The 21417-nt window shown below is 37.1% G+C and overlaps 1 protein-coding gene across 1 annotated transcript; it reads left to right on the forward strand.

Annotated features, from left to right (window-relative positions):
* Positions 1-7392: 7392 nt before the first annotated feature.
* LOC134789681 (vacuolar protein sorting-associated protein 16 homolog) lies at positions 7393-8749 on the forward strand. Its single transcript, XM_063760278.1, has 3 exons — positions 7393-7594; positions 8200-8346; positions 8696-8749. The coding sequence occupies exons 1-3, from the start codon at positions 7424-7426 to the stop codon at positions 8747-8749; spliced, it is 372 nt and encodes a 123-aa protein (XP_063616348.1). The 5' UTR covers positions 7393-7423.
* The last annotated feature ends 12668 nt before the right edge of the window (positions 8750-21417 follow it).

The raw sequence follows: 21417 nt of genomic DNA on the forward strand, positions 1-21417 counted from the left end.
GTCCAAATTTCAAAAGATCCTAAATAATAAAAATACGAAATTAGAATAAGACCAAAGACGATATTACGAATAACGAATGAGACTAAAAAAAGAAATTGACTAACATCGAACATGCCCAAAGAAGATGATGACGAATACCGGAATAAGCCGAAATAAGAAAAAGGCAAACAACCAAGTATAACCAAATATGAAAAAGACCACCGATGAACTTGACGAATGTAGAATGGGTGACGAAAGCAGAATGGGACTAATTTAAGAACTTGACAAAAAACTAATGGGACGACCCAAGAGTATACCAGTAAATGGGTCATTCCACCGTTTCGGGTGTTACACTTGAACTCATAAAATAAGGTTTTATTCGATATTGTAACAGGAACTAGGAGGTTAAACTATTGATTCATCTACTACTTTGATAATATTTTCTTTTCCTGAACACACATAATTTAAAGTTTAAGAGCAATAACGAGAGACTCACTAAAAAGTAGCTGCTTCGGGTGTTACGCGAATTGGCCTATAACTTCTGACCATCAGTACCAAAATGCATAAATTAGCGAATTTTCTCAAGTAACCTCCAGTTTTATTTATGTCAAGTAATAATAGTCCTTATAGTCTACTGAAACACTAAAGTAACACTTAGTATCACTTTTTATTTAATTTTAATATAATAAATTACCTGTTTCGGGTGTTACTCATGGTTCGTTTCGGGTGTTACGAGTACGAAATTAAGACAGATTTATACGAAATCACGGCTCATTTTATTGAAAATATTGTCTTTTTAATAAATTCGATTAAAAACATAAGTATTAAATGCTGAATTATTATAAAATACATTAGTCTTAACAATAAAAAGTGTTTCTCGTAGATATCATAATTATTTTTCTTTCAATTCGAATATTTCCGAAAATATTCCCTTAATCAAAAAATGGTTGATGGTGACACCTATTCATTTTGAGAAATCTATCCAACGACACCCCACATCACAGGATTAAAGGCGAAAATAAATAAAAAATATGTTGTACAGGAGCTACCCTAAAAAAAATTTTTTTGTCATTTTTGTGTTACTACTTTGTCGCCGTGATTGATTTATGTATCCATGCCCAATTTCAGCTTTCTAGCACTAACCACCACGGAGAAAAGCCGGGGACAGACAGGCGGACGTTTCGGGTGCTACACAACTTCAAACTTTAAAACATACGATTAAAGTAGACACTAAAACAATAATTACTACACATTTGAATAGATTCACATCATAGCCTTTCTTTGGCAAAACATGTTTGGCTATAGTTCATTACGGGGAAAGTTACACATATTTTTGTCTCTTTTTCGTTTCGGGTGTTACTTTGAGACCACAGTCTAGAATACTCTTCTAAAAACCGATTAATCCATGCTTTTGATGCTAGCACGCAAGCTACGTAAAATACGTAGATAGTGCCATGATGAGTAAATATGCATATTCATTATACGTGTGCGGTCTACTGTTATACATGTAACAGCTACGTATCTTACGTAGCCCATGCCAGTACGTAAGGACCAGTCACCTGACGCTAACACGCAAGCTACGTATAATACGTAGACAGTGCCATGATGAGTAAATATGCCGATTCATTATACGTGTGCGGTCTACTGTTATACATGTAGCAGCTACGTATCTTACGTAGCCCATGCCAGTACGTAAGGACCCAGTCACCTGATGCTAGCACGCAAGCTACGTAAAATACGTAGGCAGTGCCATGATGAGTAAATATGCATATTCATTATACGTGTGCGGTCTGCTGTTATACATGTAGCAGCTACGTATCTTACGTAGCCCATGCCAGTACGTAAGGACCAGTCACCTGACGCTAACACGCAAGCTACGTATAATACGTAGACAGTGCCATAATGAGTAAATATGCCGATTCATTATACGTGTGCGGTCTACTGTTATACATGTAGCAGCTACGTATGTTACGTAGCCCATGCCAGTACGTAAGGACCCAGTCACCTGATGCTAGCACGCAAGCTATACCCCCAAATATATACCCCAGGGGAGAATCTCTGCATAGACGAATCTTTAATTTTGTCTAGAGGCCGGAGTGGCATTCGCCAATATATTAAAGGTAAACGCCACAAATATGGCATCAAAATGTATGTGTTAGCCACTACTGGTGGCCTTGTCCTCCAATCTCATATGTACAGAGGGAAAAATGATATTGAAATTGGAGGGCAAGGCCATACAGACAAGGTAGTGGCTAAACTTCTCCAGCCATATTTAGAAAAGGGCCGCCATATTTTCATGGACAATTTTTATAAGTGTCGGGCTCGCAAAATTTTTAATGGCAAAAAAAACTAATGTTACCGGAACGTTGCGATCTCGATGAAAAAATTGGGCAAAGGAGGCAGCATATATCGGTTCGATAAGAATGGGATTTGTGTTTGCAAGTGGAAAGACTATTTATGACTTAAATTCTATGTTTTTATCATCTAATGACTACAAAATCCTGCCTTTTTTGGTTGTGACGCCTGTGACTATATTTTTTGTCATTCGTGTACTTTAATAATGAAAATATACCAAATTTACTTCCTTTAAGGTAAAGGGCCCCTGTTTCGGCAGGTTAAGGCTCTTGAGAGTTTGTATATATTTTTTTAATATTACTAAGCATATCAATACCTTGAAAGCTTTTGAGTAAGTTATATTATTAGTTCTTTGTTTCGAATTATTTCGTGAACCTCTTATTTGGCTCCCATTTCGTGATACAAATTTAGGTCAGCTCCTAAGTTCGTGAATTCGTGTCCCCTGTTTCGGAATAAAGTTTTCTTTGAGTAATTGGTGATAATTTGTTGATAATCATTTTAAATATTTAACGGTCTTACCTACTTACGAGTAATTGTAAGGTCAAATTAAAAGTAATATTTAAAAATAATGTTAAATTGAGAGCTAGCTTAAAGTTTTTTGTACTCGTCGACTTTAATGGTTGAATTAAGACTTTGTAAACCATATGGGTACTTTAATACTTGATTAAAAGCCGAACTATATAAATTAAAAAAATTAAAAATATATAATAATAATAATTAAACTGAAACCGGTTCACGGGTATTTATTTATGTACCCGTGAATGGGTTCCAGCAGGCGTTCTACATGACATCAAATTTCTCCAAACGGCCTCTACGTGTTGGATCCATATCCCCACGCACGCCTTTGTAAATGACCGGGCTCGAAAGACCCGAGAGTTTTAAAACGGAGATACAAATAATAATTATTTACAAAAAAAAATTACTATCTTATACGTTAAATATAAACATAGACAAAAATAAATCAAATAAATTGAATTATAAATAAAATTGTACTACAGTACAGTCCGGTTATAACGACTCCCAAAGGACCGCTGATATTACGTCGTACTAACCGGATGTCGCACTAAAGGAACTGCCAATTTTAATATATTTTTTTAATTAAAATAATTACATCATTTTCTATTTATTAATACTTTAAGTGACAATCAAAGAAGAAAAACATTTCAACTAAAATATTTATTTACGTTAGTATTACAACACTTTGTCTTAAATGCAGAGACTTGTGTGTTTAGAAGAAGCCACTTTTGTAGGTAGGTACGCGTACTCACTCATCATCCGCAAATTACTCGACCCCGTAAAATAAAAAGTCGTAATTTTTAGGGATCTAATGAAGACGACAATCATACATCGACAATGAAAAAAAAAAATAAGTTTTTTGTCAAACATTTCAATTTTGAGTCAACTTTTACTTTTGTTTCAACAAACAACTTACATTATGCCTACTCAATTGAGACAATTCTTACAAGCCGAAACGTCAATGACTATTTCATCTTGCTGAGTATAGGCAAAGGGGGGAGGGAAGCTGGGTGCGCGGGACGAAGTAAGCTTCTTACCAACAATTTACGTCGCTCGTCGTTGTAACAGGACTTGACGGACGGATTTTGTGTCAATTTCCGTCGTTAAAAGCGGTCGGTCGTTATAAGCGGAGTCGTAATAAACGGTAGTACTTTCATAGTAGCTAGTACTAAAACCAAACAAGTGCCTATACTTACGTCGCTATAAGCGGTTGGTTGTTATATGCGGAGTCGTATTAACCGGACTCTACTGTAGTAGTTAATATGAGAATATACGTGGAATATACCTTAAAATGTTTAACTCGGGTCACATTCAAACTCGTTTTATGAGAATTCTAGTGAAAAAAACGTATACCGAATTTCGCTCAAACGAAACTTGATGAAATACATTAATTGTTTTCTAATTTATTTTTTTAATTTTCTTCGATGTTATATTTAAAAACAAGCACTCATAATGTATCTAGAAAATCCTTGATTCGTTAGTGGCACGAAATAGGAGACACACGAAAAATAAAATGACCGCTATTTCGTGAGTCGATTTATTGCAATTTTAAGGTATTTCTATGCATATATTCAGTCTTTTTTCTTATCAAATCAATTACTAAGGAACCCACAGAAACACTCCCAAAAACTTTTATTCGAATGGGTTTAGCTTTTCCTTCCTATAAGCTTAACAAGTGAGAGCACGCACCTTACGCCTAAAAAAAGTGCACGCATACAACACAGCTGTTCGCGGCCGTCTGACAGTTTCGACCGTCGTATTACTCTCAGTTTAATCACTAAAATATTGGTTATTATTTTATTGAAGAGATTGAATAATACAGATTTTTTTCATATGTATAATTTGAATAAAAAATATTTGAATTCCTTATTATTTGCGCCAGAAACAAAACTAACGAAATAACGTACTAACACGAACTTGGGGCCCTTTACCTTATTTATGAAATATTTTTATTGAATATTGTATCACGTCCAAGGTCATAATTATTTTACTTTTACAGTATTTTGTGTGTTTTATTAAAAACGAAGACTTATACTCACATTCCCTAATACTGTACCTTTATTTTCGTAATTTTTTAATGACTTCATTGTAAATTTATCATTTTTTGTTGAAAATAACCGTAACCGATTCTAACCGATATTCGGTTATTTTTCGGGCATAACCGTAACCGAAACCGGTTATGAAGTTCGGCCGGTTATTGCTTTCCCTACAGGGCAAGCTATGCTGGCGCCATCTGCTTAATACTTTGACCGGCCAACCCCATTTGTGGCGTTTTTCTTGGATATGACACCGTAGGATTGTGAACCCGTTAGTTTGTAATCTAACGTAGGTTAGGTTAGGTTAGATTATAATCTCCCTACCGTCCGTTTATAATTTAACTAGCGATATTATAAACTGACGACTGACGAGTGTTTACAATTTTACGGTGACATATAATTATATATATTGCCTAATCCCACTGCGGCCTCTCGATAAAATCATGGATTCGTCAATCGATAAATTAATATTCTCCCAGGACTATACAATTCAGTCATTCTATGATTAAAATAACTAAACAATGAATCTAAATTGTCCTGTCCAAACCTTAACCATCTAAAGATAATTAAAAATCCGTTACGCGAAATATAAAATTTACGAACTATATCTTTCTATTTTCGCACCGTGAACCACGTTCGATGTGTTGCCTCCCTGTCACACTTACGTACGAATTTACAAGTGCGACAGACAGGCAATACGTCGAACGCGTTTTGCGGTTGGTCTTGGTGTAGGTAGGTACGTCAAGGTACGTATTTTTACGTAGCTGGCGTACTTAAATAAAGATGCGTTATTAGAAAGCGTGTCCTTGGCGAGTGTTGCCAACATAACGCATTTCACGTCAAATCTAGCGGATTAGAATAAATCGTATCCCACCCATGAGTCGTGGGATTGGGGATTGGAAAGCGCTCAGGCCCGGTGTATTTGCCTTTCTTTTGCTAGAATAATACGCAAGAGCGATAGAGAGGCAAATAGACGATCGAACGATAGAAATTGTTCGCGGTAGCTTACCCCCAGGTCGAGTCAAAGGGCCTACCGAGAAACACTAAAATCGAAATTTCGTTGTCTGCCTCTCTATCACTCTTAAAGAGGCAGATAACTACATTTTTTAATTACCTATATAAAGTTTTAGCATTTTTTTAGCACATTTCAAAATTATCTAGCATATTTCTGGCATAATCTAGAATCTAGACATAAGTCTGGTATTTTTTCAAATCCCGATTTGGCAACACTGGAAGAAAAGGTCAAACCACTGATACCAGTCGCGAGAGAAAACAAACGAGCGTCGGCACGTTTTTGCTATGGCGGTGTATTAAAAATTGTTTAATTGTGAAAAGACTATCTGTGACGGTTCTGTGTCTGTGTATTAAGTGCCAGGAACCTCGGAACATCAAATTGAAGCATCAACAAGAGCGGGGGCTCTGCCCCTGACCACCTTTGGAGCCGGCTTCCATCCCAGTTGATGATATGTAATGTAATTGCCTGAACATATATAGGATAGGTATGGGTTGGTGATACGTAATTAAATTAAAATAATAGTTGTTAGCAGAATAATTATTTAATTTTGTTCTATACTAAAATCATTCATTTTCATTAAAGATGTTCGTCAAATCTATTATCCATTTAAAAGTTTAAATGGTAGGCTTGTCTGGGGAATAATGTGTCGCGGCCATTTTGACGTGAAATGTGGTTTGCAAATTTGCAAATGATTAAAAACCGGCCAAATGCGAGTCGGACTCGCGCACGGAGGGTTCCGCACCATCAAAAAAAAATATAGAGCAAAAAAATCCCTTAAATATTTATTTTATTTTATTTTTAGTATTTGTTGTTATAGCGGCGACTGAGATACATCATTTGTAAAAATTTCTACTGTCTAGCTATCGCGGTTCATGAGATATAGCCTGGTGACAGACGGACGGACAGCGAAGTCTTAGTAACAGAATCCCGTTTTTTACCCTTTGGGTACGGAACCCTAAAAAACTGACTGATTAATGGCTTCGTCACACAGGCGCGTTTTCCGGGCGGGGCGTGAGCGTTTATATGTAAAAGCGGATGGATAGGAATCATTCTAGATTATATCTTCATAATTTTTCATACTTAAAAACACTGAATTAATAAAATTATACTAATGCAGCAGGTGCCCAAAATATAATAAGCAGACAGGTGGTTATCTACCTTGTTTGGTTGATACCTTGCTATTAACAATTAGCTTAAACATTGTTAGAAATGATTAAATTGTAAAAAGTCTCAACTGAGCTGGCATCTTTCTTGTCACCATACACTTACTATAAGTATATATTAGAAAGGGAATATACTATTAGAAAGGGAGTACTGCCATATCCTTAGCACCATCCCATAGGTGCCATTTTAGAAATGAAATTTAGCTTAGAGTCTATTCGGAAAGAGAAGAATAGTGAAACATATAAAAAATAACTACAAATGTATTTTACATGAGACATGACTGAAACCATTTTGTTTATTTTTTGTTACAATTTCAATTCTTTAAGTAATATTTTACAGGCGTTTAGAAATTTACAACATGAACTGGTCCATGGATGAGGGCCTAGACAACATGATCATCAGTGGAGCCCTGTACGGAGTGCCTATTGCTGTGGTGCGGGACCGGAAGCAGTTTGGCAGGATTGCAACCACTGCCAAACCTGTCATAACAATTTACAACTGTGTAGGGAATGTTATATCAAAGATTTTGGTAAGTAATTTCTTTAATATCTTAATTCCCTCCCTCAACTACTCAAGCGCCGCAAATACTCATCTTTACTGCAAGATTATGAGTTTGCGGCGCTTGCAGTGGAAACAATGGGTCCTTGGTCGGCGGACATGAAAACTTTCATGGGGGACCTGTCGACACGGCTGGTCGACGCTTCGGGAGACCATAGAGCTGGCGCTTACCTCTCCCAGCGCATATCGCTGGCAATACAGAGAGGTAACGCAGCCAGCGTTATGGGCTCAATGCCGCAGGCGGAGGTTCTAGAAGGGGTATTCTCTTTATAACTTCTTTTTATTTTCATATATTTTATTAGTATATTCCCTTTTAAAAATCTTGTTAACAGTAAGTTAAAAATGTTGTTAACCACACATTTTCAAGTGTCCTGTTAACCTCTGTATTCTTATATCCCTGATTCTTAATCCCTAAATAATATTAGAAATGCTAAAGAGGTACCTACTCTCAGTCTGTCTGTCTTCACGCTTAAACATCTGAATCAATTAGCATATTACACAAATGAAAAATGCCTTTACCAGGATTTGACCCAGGCTTTGTAGTTTGAAACATACCATCATCTGTGATATTTGCAGTGGAACAGCGGAGTCCTGGTCCACATGGGCTGGTCGGACGGGGAGCAGCTGCTGTGTGTGCAGGAGAGCGGAGATGTGCTCGTTTATGACATGTTTGGCGCCTACCAGAAGACATTCAATATGGGGCAAGAAATTAGGGACACTAAGGTACCTATCATATTCTACTTATACATAAGGATATATTTATGTGTGGGTGTGGGGTAAGTGTGGCTGGCCTTTACAACTTTAATTTTAAATTAGATATTTCTATGAACAAAAAAAATTACTTAGCTAAACACACTGAATTTACCTAAATGGACTACTGTGTTTATGTAGAAATAACTATATAAAATAAAATGACTCGATTTTATTACTCTTTACTTAACTAAGAATGTACTAGAATGAATGGTACTTATATAATGCACAGTTATACTCGTATTATATGTGCCGATGCATTTTTCCTCCCCTACTCTACTACTATATTCCCTAATATATTGTTTATACTGTTTGTGAACAGGTCAGCAAAGCACAGCTGTTCCCAAATAGGACTGGCTCTAACACCAACCGCTGAGCAACATCTCCGAGCCCAAAGTCAGGCCCGTACCAGATCTGCCATGTAAGTTGTTCAATTTGTTATATTTATTAAAATAAAAAGTGTAATATAACATTTCTTTTTATGTTCAACTTGTTTTTAGGGTACCCCAAAACAAAAGGAAACAACTAAACCCTTATAGGATAACTATATTGTCGGTCCGTCCGTCTGTCTGTCAACGTACAATTATCCTTATTACAATAATCCGTACTATGAATATTTTAAACATACTAGAAAGTTAAATGGTGGGGACTAGAGACAGGTTTATTCCTATACACAACTTGTTCTGTGCGTGGCTTCTCTTGTTTCTATGTATACCTGGCAGTACTGAAAGAGAATGAGCTAAGCATTTATTATTTATGACTGTGACTGTTTTTAGATTCAATTTGTTTACCCCAAAATCAAGCAAAGTTACTATCCGGTATCACAGAATAAGTAATAGTATTATCATACAGAACGGCCACGCACCGCCCCGCCTCGACTCTCATTACCTCGCCCCGCGACATGAATTTTTATCATTTTATTTGTTATGAAATGGAATTTTGATGTTTAATTATAGTAAGTCGGTTTGCTGCTGACGACACATATTGCTGATTTTTGACAGGAAGTACCACCCGGAAAATTTTGATGTTCTGGCAAATAGTAGACCAGTCGGTCATAACCTACGATCCGAAAAAAATCTAGGGGTGTCACTACTTAACAATCGCAAAAAAAATATTGAACTTTTAATTTTGTCCTAGTTTTATATTTTTTATGACAATAAAAAAACATTTAAAGTGAAAAACTGTCACAATGTCACAAATAGGATGTTGATACTTAGCATAAATATTCTTCACTAGAAGAGGTAGCCATAAAAAAAAACAACAGGTTGCACTCCGGGAATGCCGACAGAAGTGAAAACTCAATGACTATTCCAAAATGTCTGCAGCACTATGTATAATTGATCCATCCTCCTTTCTATTGAAAAACTTTAGTTACGAAATTGCTGGTCGCAGGTTGTTGGTGAGCTTGTTTAAAATTGGAAATTCAAATTTATAGCGTTAATTGTTTAAAATTCGAATAGCAATTGTAAAGTTACCTTGCAGACCTCGCATCTTAATATATTTGGTCATGATATTTTGAGTTTTATTCACCAGTACTAGAGTTCACTTTTATTAGCGATATCATCAAGATGTCGCTTTATTGAATTATTAACATTGAGTTTTTCTTTATTGATTTAAGTGCCATCTAAATGAGTGGCCATCTAAACCTTTCGGTCACATGATCGCCTTACGGTCACGTGATCGCCTTACGCTGTCTTGAGTTTATCTTTTTTTTCCCACCTCAAAAAGTGCCTAGCGCCGCTACAGAAGTTTTCACTTCAAAAAAACAGTCTGTTTAACGCAAGGGCCGATTTACTATGGAAAGCCGACTATGGCCTTTATACGATTTTATGATCTTTTGTTACTTTTTAAAATAACCATTGCCAATTGTTTCAGATGACGACACAGAGACTGTAAGGAACGTTTGTCTTATGCTTCTGGCATATGTCATAAACGTATCGCCGGCTCGAAAACGGAAAGGCGGGCTCTGAAGTTTTCTCGCGCGGAAATATGCGACGGATTTTTCAAGCAAGTGTCATCAGAAACACATGTCATTAGCTACATAATCGAGAAGAGAGAACAATACATGAAATAGAAGTGGACTATGCAGCCGTTTGTTATTTTACTATTTTTTGTTACTATTCGTACACTCAGTATTTTTTTGTATTTGTCTATTATTCTTTTGGAACATATGTACACCCTTAAAACATGTCTTAAATCAAAAATAATAGTAACACAATTTACAATTACAGAAGTAACAAGTGAATGTCATTATTGTTTTAGTCACTAGAGTCCCAGATCAGTCAACAGAGTGATCACTACCTGTGAGCGTCTATCAAATGGTGTTCTTATGTTGTAGAATCCCAATTGGATAAAAACCCACAGATCATTACATTCTTTGGGATAGCAAGCTCCGGTTGATTGGTATATTTTAAAGACACAGTCTATGGCAGTTACAAGTTTTTCGAAACGGTAAACAGTTTCGTTGACGACAGCGTATGCAGCGTTTACATTCGAGATTAAAAAAATACCCAGTAGTTACCACTATCTTAGTTTGGTGGTAAAAGGTGGGGAAAAAAATCCCAGTAGTTACCACTGGTAACAACGTGGTGGTAACTAGTGGGAATAACCCTTGATCTTAAGCATAGTATTAATATAGTACTTTTGTTTGTAGGTATTAAAATAATGGTCAACAATAATCTGTCATAAAATGTTGTAAAATAATACAGTTTCAAACTGATTAGTTTATGTTAGTTTGTTTGTAATATTTCTATTGACATAAACATTGGAAACACTCAAATGCATATTTTTTTCTAATAGCTCACTTCAATTAGCAGTCCTTTACCTAAAAAAATTGTATCGTACTTGAATAGGTTTGCTTAAATAGGTACTTAATATTTGTAAAGCTCCAAGCCATGGCTGAACAGGTGCGATAATGGCTCATGATCAGTAAATAAAATGTCATCCTACGTATGTTGATAAGTCGGCCAGGTACCGTACCGTATAATATTTATTGTACTATTATCGTGTATCCTAATAGGTCTATTACATAGTAGCTTTGTATAATTATAATGGTATAGGGAGTATTACTGCAATGTTCTGCCGCCAGAGTGCAGCACTAGCACAAACTGAAAACCATATAAGAGTAGCTTATAATATACTATGCCGTAAACAGTTTTTAGACCAGTTTTCACGGATTATTTGTTACGAACAAATATGACATTGATGCATCGAGGAGGTTTGTTTACTGTTTGTTCTAGTGGCGCCCCCCACGCAGTTTTGCGTAATATTGCCTATTATACTTAATACTTACACTAGATAATATTTATGCTGGTCAGTTGTCGTACTGATTTGGGTTCTAGCCTCCCGAGTCCCGCTTGTAATTTTTGCAGTTTTGAATTTGGAACCTTGTAGGTACCTATTTTATTTTAATCTAAAATTCGATTTGGATTAAAGCCTTTATAAAGGCCTCAGGGACTCAGGAGGCTAGAGTCTGATGAGCGAAAAAAAATGAGTTTTGACATGACGATAGTATCAACCTTAAAGTTAGTTCCTTTACCTACCACGACTCATGTTTTTTCGCACAAACTCTTAATAATTGTGTTTTACGTATGTACATACACTGTGACAGGTACTGTACTTGCTCAGGCAAAGAATATAACGGTGCGGCCTATGTATGTATGTATCGACAGGTACCGTACTTGTTCAGGTAAAGTATATAATGGTGCGGCCGACATATGTACGTATGCCGGACAGGTACCGTACTTGATCAGGTAAAGTATATAATATTCTATTACACACTGGATCTGAGCCAGTAAGTTACCTGTCCGGCATACGTACATACTTAGGCCGCACCATTATATACTTTACCTGATCAAGTACGGTACCTGTCCGGCATACGTACATATGTAGGCCGCACCATTATATACTTTACCTGAACAAGTACGGTACCTGTCCGGCATACGTACATACGTAGACCGCACCATTATATACTTTACCTGATCAAGTACGATACCTGTCCGGCATACGTACATATGTAGGCCGCACAATTATATACTTTACCTGAACAAGTACGGTACCTGTCCGGCACACGTACATACGTAGGCCGCACCGTTATATACTTTACCTGAGCAAGTACAGTACCTGTCCGGCATACGTACATACGTAGGCCGCACCATTATATACTTTACCTGATCAAGTACGGTACCTGTCCGGCATACGTAAATACGTAGGATGCACCATTATATACTTTACCTGAGCAAGTACGTTACCTGTCCGGCATACGTACATACATAGGCCGCACCATTATATACTTTACCTGATCAAGTACGGTACCTGACTGGCATACGTAAATACGTAGGCTGCACCATTATATACGTTACCTGAACAAGTACGTTACCGGTCCGGCATACGTACATACATAGGCCGCACCGTTATATACTTTACCTGCGCAAGTATAGTACCTGTCCGGCATACGTACATACGTGGGCCGCACCATTCTGTACTTTACCTGAGCAATTACAGTACCTGTCCGGCATACGTACATACGTAGGCCGCACCATTATATACTTCACCTGAGCAAGTACATTACCTGTCCGGCATACGTACATACGTAGGCCGCACCATTATGTACTTTACCTGAGCAACTACAGTACCTGTCCGGCATACGTATATACGTAGGCCGCACCATTATATACTTTACCTGATCAAGTACGGTACCTGTCCGCCATACGTAAATACGTAGGTAGCACCATTATATACTTTACCTGAACAAGTACGTTACCTGTCCGGCATACGCACATACGTAGGCCGCACCATTATGTACTTTACCTGAGCAACTACAGTACCTGTCCGGCATACGTATGTACGTAGGCCGCACCATTATATACTTTACCTGATCAAGTACGGTACCTGTCCGGCATACGTAAATACGTAGGCTGCACCATTATATACTTTACCTGAACAAGTACGTTACCTGTTCGGCATACGTACATACATAGGCCGCACCGTTATATACTATACCTAAGCAAGTACAGTACCTGTCCGGCGTACGTACATACGTAGGCTGCACCATTATATACTTTACCTGAGCAAGTACATTACCTGTCCGGCATACGTACATACGTAGGCCGCACCATTATGTACTTTACCTGAGCAAGTACAGTACCTGTCCGGCATACGTATATACGTAGGCCGCACCATTATGTACTTTACCTGAGCAACTACAGTACCTGTCCGGCATACGTACATACGTAGACCACACCATTATAAACTTTACCTGATCAAGTACGTTACCTGTCCGGCATACGTACATACGTAGGCCGCACCATTATATACTTTACCTAAGCAACTACAGTACCTGTCCGGCATACGTACATACGTAGACCACACCATTATAAACTTTACCTGATTAAGTAGGTTACCTGTCGCCATACGTACATACGTAGGCCGCACCATTATATACTTTACCTAAGCAACTACAGTACCTGTCCGGCATACGTAAATACGTAGGCAATACAATTATTTACTGGACCTGACCCTAACCAAACCTACACATACGTAATATACACCGTGCTTTCATGGATAATTTTGGGCGTATCGACAGCTACTTATTGTAAGTAGCAAACACCCTACCTACTTATTGTACGTAGGAAAACGTGCCAGTGGTAAATTACGTAGCCGTACCAATTACTTTTATCAGTAGCGCGGCTACTTACGCTTAACTACGTACGCAACATTGTGCCGGCTATAAACGTCATGCTGTATCATTTTTCCATGTATTTTCCGTATGCGGGCTACTTAAAATTTTCTCCGTGTATCTAGAATGGATCTAGTACGTGTCGTCTCTTGTGAATATCTTGAAGTTCGAATACGGCAGCTTCTATTCCAAAACAGCATTGAAGTTGGACTAAGGAAAGCCTTTGATAAAATCTTCATTTGCTGGTGAATCTTCAATAAAATAATCAGCCCTTGGGTAAGAAAAGTCTTATCTAGCCAGAACGCTCCTAGTAAATCGTTTTTGTTTCTCCAGGGGCCGGGAAATACAAACAGTGGGTCACGCGCAGACAACCGGGCGGGCGCGGCAGACGCGCGGGCACCAACTGATTTATACCTCACAGATAACTTTAAGGTAAATAATATAAGGTACTGTACTTTTTACGTCTATTTGTAAACAAGCAGTAATACACCAAAGATCTATGAAAAAGGAGGACCTTAATTTTGAATAGAAATCTTATAACAACTTTATGTTTGCGCTTAAATATTTGGTCATTTAGACAAAAAAGAAAATCTGGCTTATATAAATCACCATAGGTAGAAAACCAAAAACTAATGCCTTGTTAAATTCGCATAGACTACGGATACAGTCTACAAAATTCTACGCCGCTACGCACTAGCTACGGCGTCTACGCCGCGCCACAAGCTTTTAAGCTATTTAAATTCGTTCATCATCGGCGTCGCATTCATTTAAATCATTTCATTGCATAAATGTTTTACTTTACATGTAAATGTAAACCGAGTATTTGTGTGAGTAGTAATAATGATTATTAAAGTAGTTTAAAATTGAGTGGCATAATTTTATAATACATACTTTAATGATTCATTTTCACACTTTACCCAGAACTTTGGCAGTATTTTTTGTTTCTGCCTGTTATTTATGAAAAAGAACATTACGTCGAGCTGGCAACACATAATAGCTTCGCTTACTAATACCGCTCGCAAAATGGTTCGCTTTCATCTCGCTAACTTTTTCGCGTCTTTTTGGCCCCGAATCCATCAATTCTCGTGATGGATGGACCATTGGACCCGGCTGGCAATCGAAATTCAAATTCGCTAAATCTTCCCACACGGCATCGAAAACAGGTCGGGTCGTTAACAGAGTACGCCGCGTTGTATTTGGGTTTTTTTCTGTTTGCTCTGGAGGTATTCGCCTGGAGGCGCGGGGCGAGGGGGGTGCGTCCCGGGCAGGGAGGGGAAGGGGGACCGGCGCAGACGCACGGGCAACAGAGGCGTGATTACAGGGCTGCGCGGCTAATCACTCCGCAACACGGCCGGGCAGTCGGTGCACGGAGCATGGAAAGTAACGAGACTGCCCATAATAACCATAGGTTGCACTTACAATATGAGATAATTGCAGCCTCGTTATATAATCCGGGCAGCAAATTGATAAGCTATAGCGGCACTAGTTAGTGGTCAGTATTTACGACAGCTGGCCAAAGTTACGTTACGGTTAAATAATCTAAAGGAATTAACATAAGAGCCCAAATTTAAGTGTAATTGAATTGCAATAGAATTTTCCTCTCAGTAAAATATTCGATAAACTGTGTTGAAAATTAGCGTAACTTGTTTACTAACTTACTCGGCCTGCCGTCATTTAACACAGTTATGTAGTTTTGGTAGTGTGATACTAATCCTCTTACTATACTATGTATCTTTAGGTATTTAAATGAAAGTAAACAAAATGTACTCCTAAATAGCTCCTTAAGCCATGATGATCAAATGATGGTTAAAGTCAGGTCGTTCAGTGACTGATCCAGATGGTTTTGTATTTGATTGGTTAACCAACAAATGTTATAACTACCCACAAATATACAAATTGTTTGTTTACTTTTATTTAAATGCCTAAAGACACAGAATTATAGAGTGATTACGCTAACAGAACCAAAACAAAAACAAACAAAATAAAACAGAACCAGTAGGTAAGTTACTCTCAGGCTCTATCGTAACTTTGTAACAAAAAATTAATAAATAAATAAATATTATAGGACATTCTTACACAGATTGACCAAGTCCCCCAAGTAAGCTCAAGAAGGCTTGTGTTGAGGGTACTCAGACAACGATATATATATAATATAAATACTTAAACACATAGAAAACAACCATGACTCAGGAACAAATATCTGTGTCATCACACAAATAAATGCCCTTACTGGGATTCGAACCCAGGACCATCGGCTTCACAGGCAGGGTCAGTGACCCACTAGGCCAGACCGGTCATCGATAAATATGTGTATTATGCACGAGTATAATAAATATAATAATATCGTCGATAGCCGTTCTTAGTAAGCTCGTCAAGATTTTTCGCTGCCATTCAAAAGCTACACAAGATCGTCTACTCTGCGTACTTTCGTCCTCCCATCCACGGAGGGTCGGCTCATTGCTGTTAATAACAAACAAGGCAAAGTCTCACCGTTAACTACACACGTTTCTCTGCATCTCGCGTTTTTTCATCGCCGACGATAACGCATGGAATATGATCACAGTAGAATTAGCATTAGCAGCACGTTAACTTTATGGAAAGTTGATAGGCGATTCGAACGTAAACATACTTAGCTTAGAAGTCACTTAGCAATATTTGTTTTATTTTATCTCTAGTTTACCCTCACTTATCATATTTACCTACATATGGACAGTTTGAAGTATTGATAGCTCCGGAGCTGAAAATGATGCACAGTTAATTAATACTTAATGTAGAGTATTACAAAAACCTACGGCATTCGTCCTTGCCGGTCTGTTATGTGAGTCATTAAAGACCTAACTCTCAAGGTCGACTTAATATAGTTTATACTTCTATATCACTAATAATAACCACATACCTTATTCTAACAAGCGCTACTATTGTATGTTCGTCCTCTTAGCGCCACTTGCACCAAACCACTAACCCGGGGTTAACCGGTTAAACTGTTAACCCAGTGTCAAATTGTACTGGCAGCCATGGTAACTCCAGATTTAACCGGTTAACCCCGGGTTAGTGAATGGTGCAAGTGGCCCTTAAACATATACACTGAAGCTCTCGATGTTCAAAGTCAAGTACTGCTAACGATATTTATTCCGTGATATGATGCGCTGTCCCCCAGAGCTGTTCGCCGCGGCATAAACGCTGGACTAAAGACAGAAAATTAGGTGCAATGATCGCTCCTCGCTGAGTGTGATTAATCTTCTCTAAATAATTCTCCGGCCCTGTTTATCGTAGTATTCTCGCCGCCCAGTTTACTCATAGCGGAGAACTATCCTGTCAGATGAGCTGTGTGGGTTTTTGATTTGTTGAAATGTTAAGTTATGCTGGAACTAACTAGCTTTTAGCTAACGGGACAGTCACATATATAGAATTGGACCAAGATAAGTCTGCGACGATTTTGATAACACACGCAGTGCAAGTGTTATTTTAAACGACAAACTTCTATGAAATTATGACGTATAATTAACACTTGCACTGCGTGTGCTATCAAAATCGTTGCAGACTTATCTTGGTCTAAACTTTAGTCACGTTTGTTTAAGTAATACTAAACAGAATGATGTTTTGAACAAGTATTTCATATGAAATGAGTAGATACCTACTCAGCAATGATAACATCGCATCGCGCTCTTAACACAACAAACTTTACCGCGTTCCCAGTCAGTTTCCCCGATAATGTGAATTCAACTAGCGAATAATCAATTTGTTTTATTAAATATTTTGTTTTGTGTTGTTTTATGTCCTAGGTAAACTGTCTAAATGTCCTACACTAAAGAAAAAAGACTTCAATATAACAGTCATTTAATTTTGCCATGAGATCCACATTAATGTTAAATACTTAAAATAATAGTAAATAAATAAATATTTGGGGACAATCTTACACAGATCGACCTAGCCCCAAACTAAGCAAAGCTTGTACTTAGAAGTACCGTTAAAATTATGTAACATCCTTACACCGGGATACATAAATGTATACGAGTAGGTAGGTTATCTAAATACATTTTCATCTGTGTCTACTATTCAAGTACATATTAACGCACCATTACCATGTCTTGTGATAATCAACGTTGTCTTAAAACCGATTAACCGCCTTCATTAACTTCTATTCGAGCTACTATAATCATTAATTCCACTATTATTACAAATTAAACGATGTTGAAGTTGAAACATTATTTAAATTCATTTCTCGTAACTAAGTACAGACAGGACTAAAATGTATACAAACATCAAAACATGAAACCTTGTTTTTAATAATTTATTTAATTAATTATTGTAGCCACCTTTTTACTCACATAACATACCTTCATACTATTAACCTGTTTTTTACACAATAAAATGTCTTCCTTATTGTTTTTATTCAAAAAAAAACACAAACAAATGCAGAAAAACCTGTCCTGTTAATAGGCGTACGGTGTAAATAATTCATTTAATCTTATATTTGAATAATGTACTTTTCTCAAACATGCAATGAAATATTGATGTTATGTTCCTTATAATAGGCTGCGAAGTATGACGTTTCAGGTGCGGCTAGGACAAAAGGTCGTTAATGGAATTTCATACACATCTTGCAGGCCTAGGCCGGCAAAGTCCTCTTTTTTAATTTTCATTTCACAGATATTTGTGACACAGCATCGTGGCATTCATCCATTAAAAAAAACTAGAGGCAGTATTTGCTTTATGGTTCGTAATGACACTCTGCCACTACGCATATAAAAAAAAAAAAACAAAAAACAATGTTTGCTATAATTTTCAGTTTTATTTGTTTAAAATCAACATGAACTTAATAAATAATACATTCTATAATTTTATAATTTTAAATTATAAATTTAACTACACAAATAAAAACATTTAAAATATTTCATCGAAACGTTAGCGGTAAAAAGGTCTACTCAAACACGCGTAGTTATATTTTTTAAATTGTTATGGAGGTAAAGTTGAAAAATATTAATTCTGTTTTATTGGATTTATGGTGCGTTGTTGATTTTTTGACTTTAATATGAGTTCCGACGAAATAATGAAATTAATATTAATTGTAATCGTAGGTGTTGGAATTGGCAGCGTAAGCAGAATTGATTTTAATAACTTGCTGCCTCTGCCGCCAAGTCAAAGACGAAGTATGTATATGGTTGCTTATGGCAATTTTATTATTTGAGAAACTAAGAAAAATGGCTTACAGTTTATTAGAAACAGTTTTGTGGCATATTTTAAATGAATGTAACTACAAATTCGTCAACACTGTGGAAATTATACTTATTTACACCATGCATAAAGCAACGATGTATGTGAAACATGATATCAACATGAAATACTATGTAAACTTATGTGACGAAAACGACAGTCAGACGGATACAAGGCGAAAAAATCAAAGATACATGAAAATATACGGGTAGTAAAAATACACGACTCGTGTAAAACATACGCGTGATAATGATATAGGTACGGGTTGGTTATATTTTGGGTGTAGTTTACTTTTAGTTTTTTCTATAAATGAAACTTGGGTTTGGTGGATTTTTTATTTTATTTATTTCATTGCATGTTTGAGAAAAGCACTATACATACCTCGGCGGGAAATGGGGTTGCCCGCGCTCAGACCTATCCGGCCTCGCTTCGCTCGGCCGTCTATATGTCTTCGGCCGGCAACCCCTTTCGTCCCGGCCTCTGTAGTAATGTACTATTTTATACCAATATAACTTTGACTGAGCAGTATAGTTGAATCATCGAGAGCGTGGAATTGCATATGTAGTAGTATTGTTTGTTTACAGGCATTCTATATTTGAATTTTCTATTTTCTTGTACTATCAGCATACAACCACTACAAATGCAATTCCATCTTCTCGATAATTCAACTATAAATAGTAATGTTTAATTTTAGTGTTGCTACTGTTAGTCAGTGAATTAGGTACCTAATCCAATCCAGGATACCGTTAGGACCTTATCATAAGTTTATGAATTCTACGTGTCTATAACGACCATTAACTAATTTTATTATATTATGAACAGTTACCTAGGTGTAATTGATAATTAAGTATATCTTTTTTGTAAGTACATATTTTTTTGGAAATATTCAAAGCCGGCAGAGCCTAGTGGGTTCCCTAGTCTACAAATCAGAAAATCTCTATTTAATAACAATATCAAGTTAAAAGATTTAAAAGTAACAAACATGAACCACAATGTGAATAGGTAGGTATAAGAAGTAAAAGCCCAGAAAATGTAATAAGTATTAAGTATTAAGTATATTTTAGTACACAGATTTTTAATCTATACCTAATATGGATCCGTTTTCATTGCTCTTGAGTGTACTTAGTTCTTCTGTCATTTTAGTTAGACGACACAGGCGCCTCGAAGGCGACCTTCCGCGTCGCGTCAACCATCACCATGACAGCCGTCAGCCACGCTCGTCAAACTTTACAGCCGCAATATTAGAGCAAATTTAATTCAATCCCGCGACATTTCGTTCACAATGCGATTGCTTCTCATTACGACTTCATTTTGTTATAACAACAATACGGGCGCGTTTGCATTCATCCTCCGAGCTTGACAGCCTTTGTGCGGGAATCAATCTTGCGGCCATAATATAATGATGCAAAATCAGTTCCAGTGCGCAATAAAGAAGGCACTGATGTTGTTTATTCCCTTATTTCTTTTCGGACGGGCAAATCATGAAAAAAATCATTTTTAATTCACCGTTCTAATAGATAAATGTGAGAAACTACTTATATTAAAAGTAAAAGTCTGACCGCAACTGTTATGCGGTTTGACATGACGTAAATATTGCATCATTTCCGTTAAAAGATTTGCACTTGTTTCTGACATTTCGAAAATTACTTTCGTTCACGAGAATGAACTACAAAAACTACAAAAACGCTAATAAGTTCAAAGTAGATTTTAATGGAAGTGTTTTAACGGGCGGCTCGTTGCGTTTTTTGTCGCAACCCTTCGTCGATCCGACATCCGACACTTGGGAGCTAATTCTGAGCAAATAGTCGCAGGCGCCGGCCTGAACACACAGTAATGGGTAAATAAAGACAGGGTGCGATCTCTGCCAACACCCAGCCATCTAGGAGCTCGTTTATTTGCTATCTAAAGGAGCAACCAGAAAAACCTGCTCAGCGAGTCTTTCTGAATTATGTTCTGGCTTGATGCTTGTCCATTATCCGTGGCCATCTGCCTGGCGTATGGTGTCAATTAGTATCTATGCTGTTGTTTGTAATGTTTAGTAAGTTTTTCCTATATCAACCTATGTCTAAAATTGTTATAAATATAATATACATAAATTAATAAATTCACTAACTAAAACAAACCTTCAAATATTTAAATTCGTAAGCAATCTT

Source organism: Cydia splendana, chromosome 4 (assembly GCF_910591565.1).
Source record: "Cydia splendana chromosome 4, ilCydSple1.2, whole genome shotgun sequence".
Lineage (NCBI taxonomy): Eukaryota > Metazoa > Arthropoda > Insecta > Lepidoptera > Tortricidae > Cydia > Cydia splendana.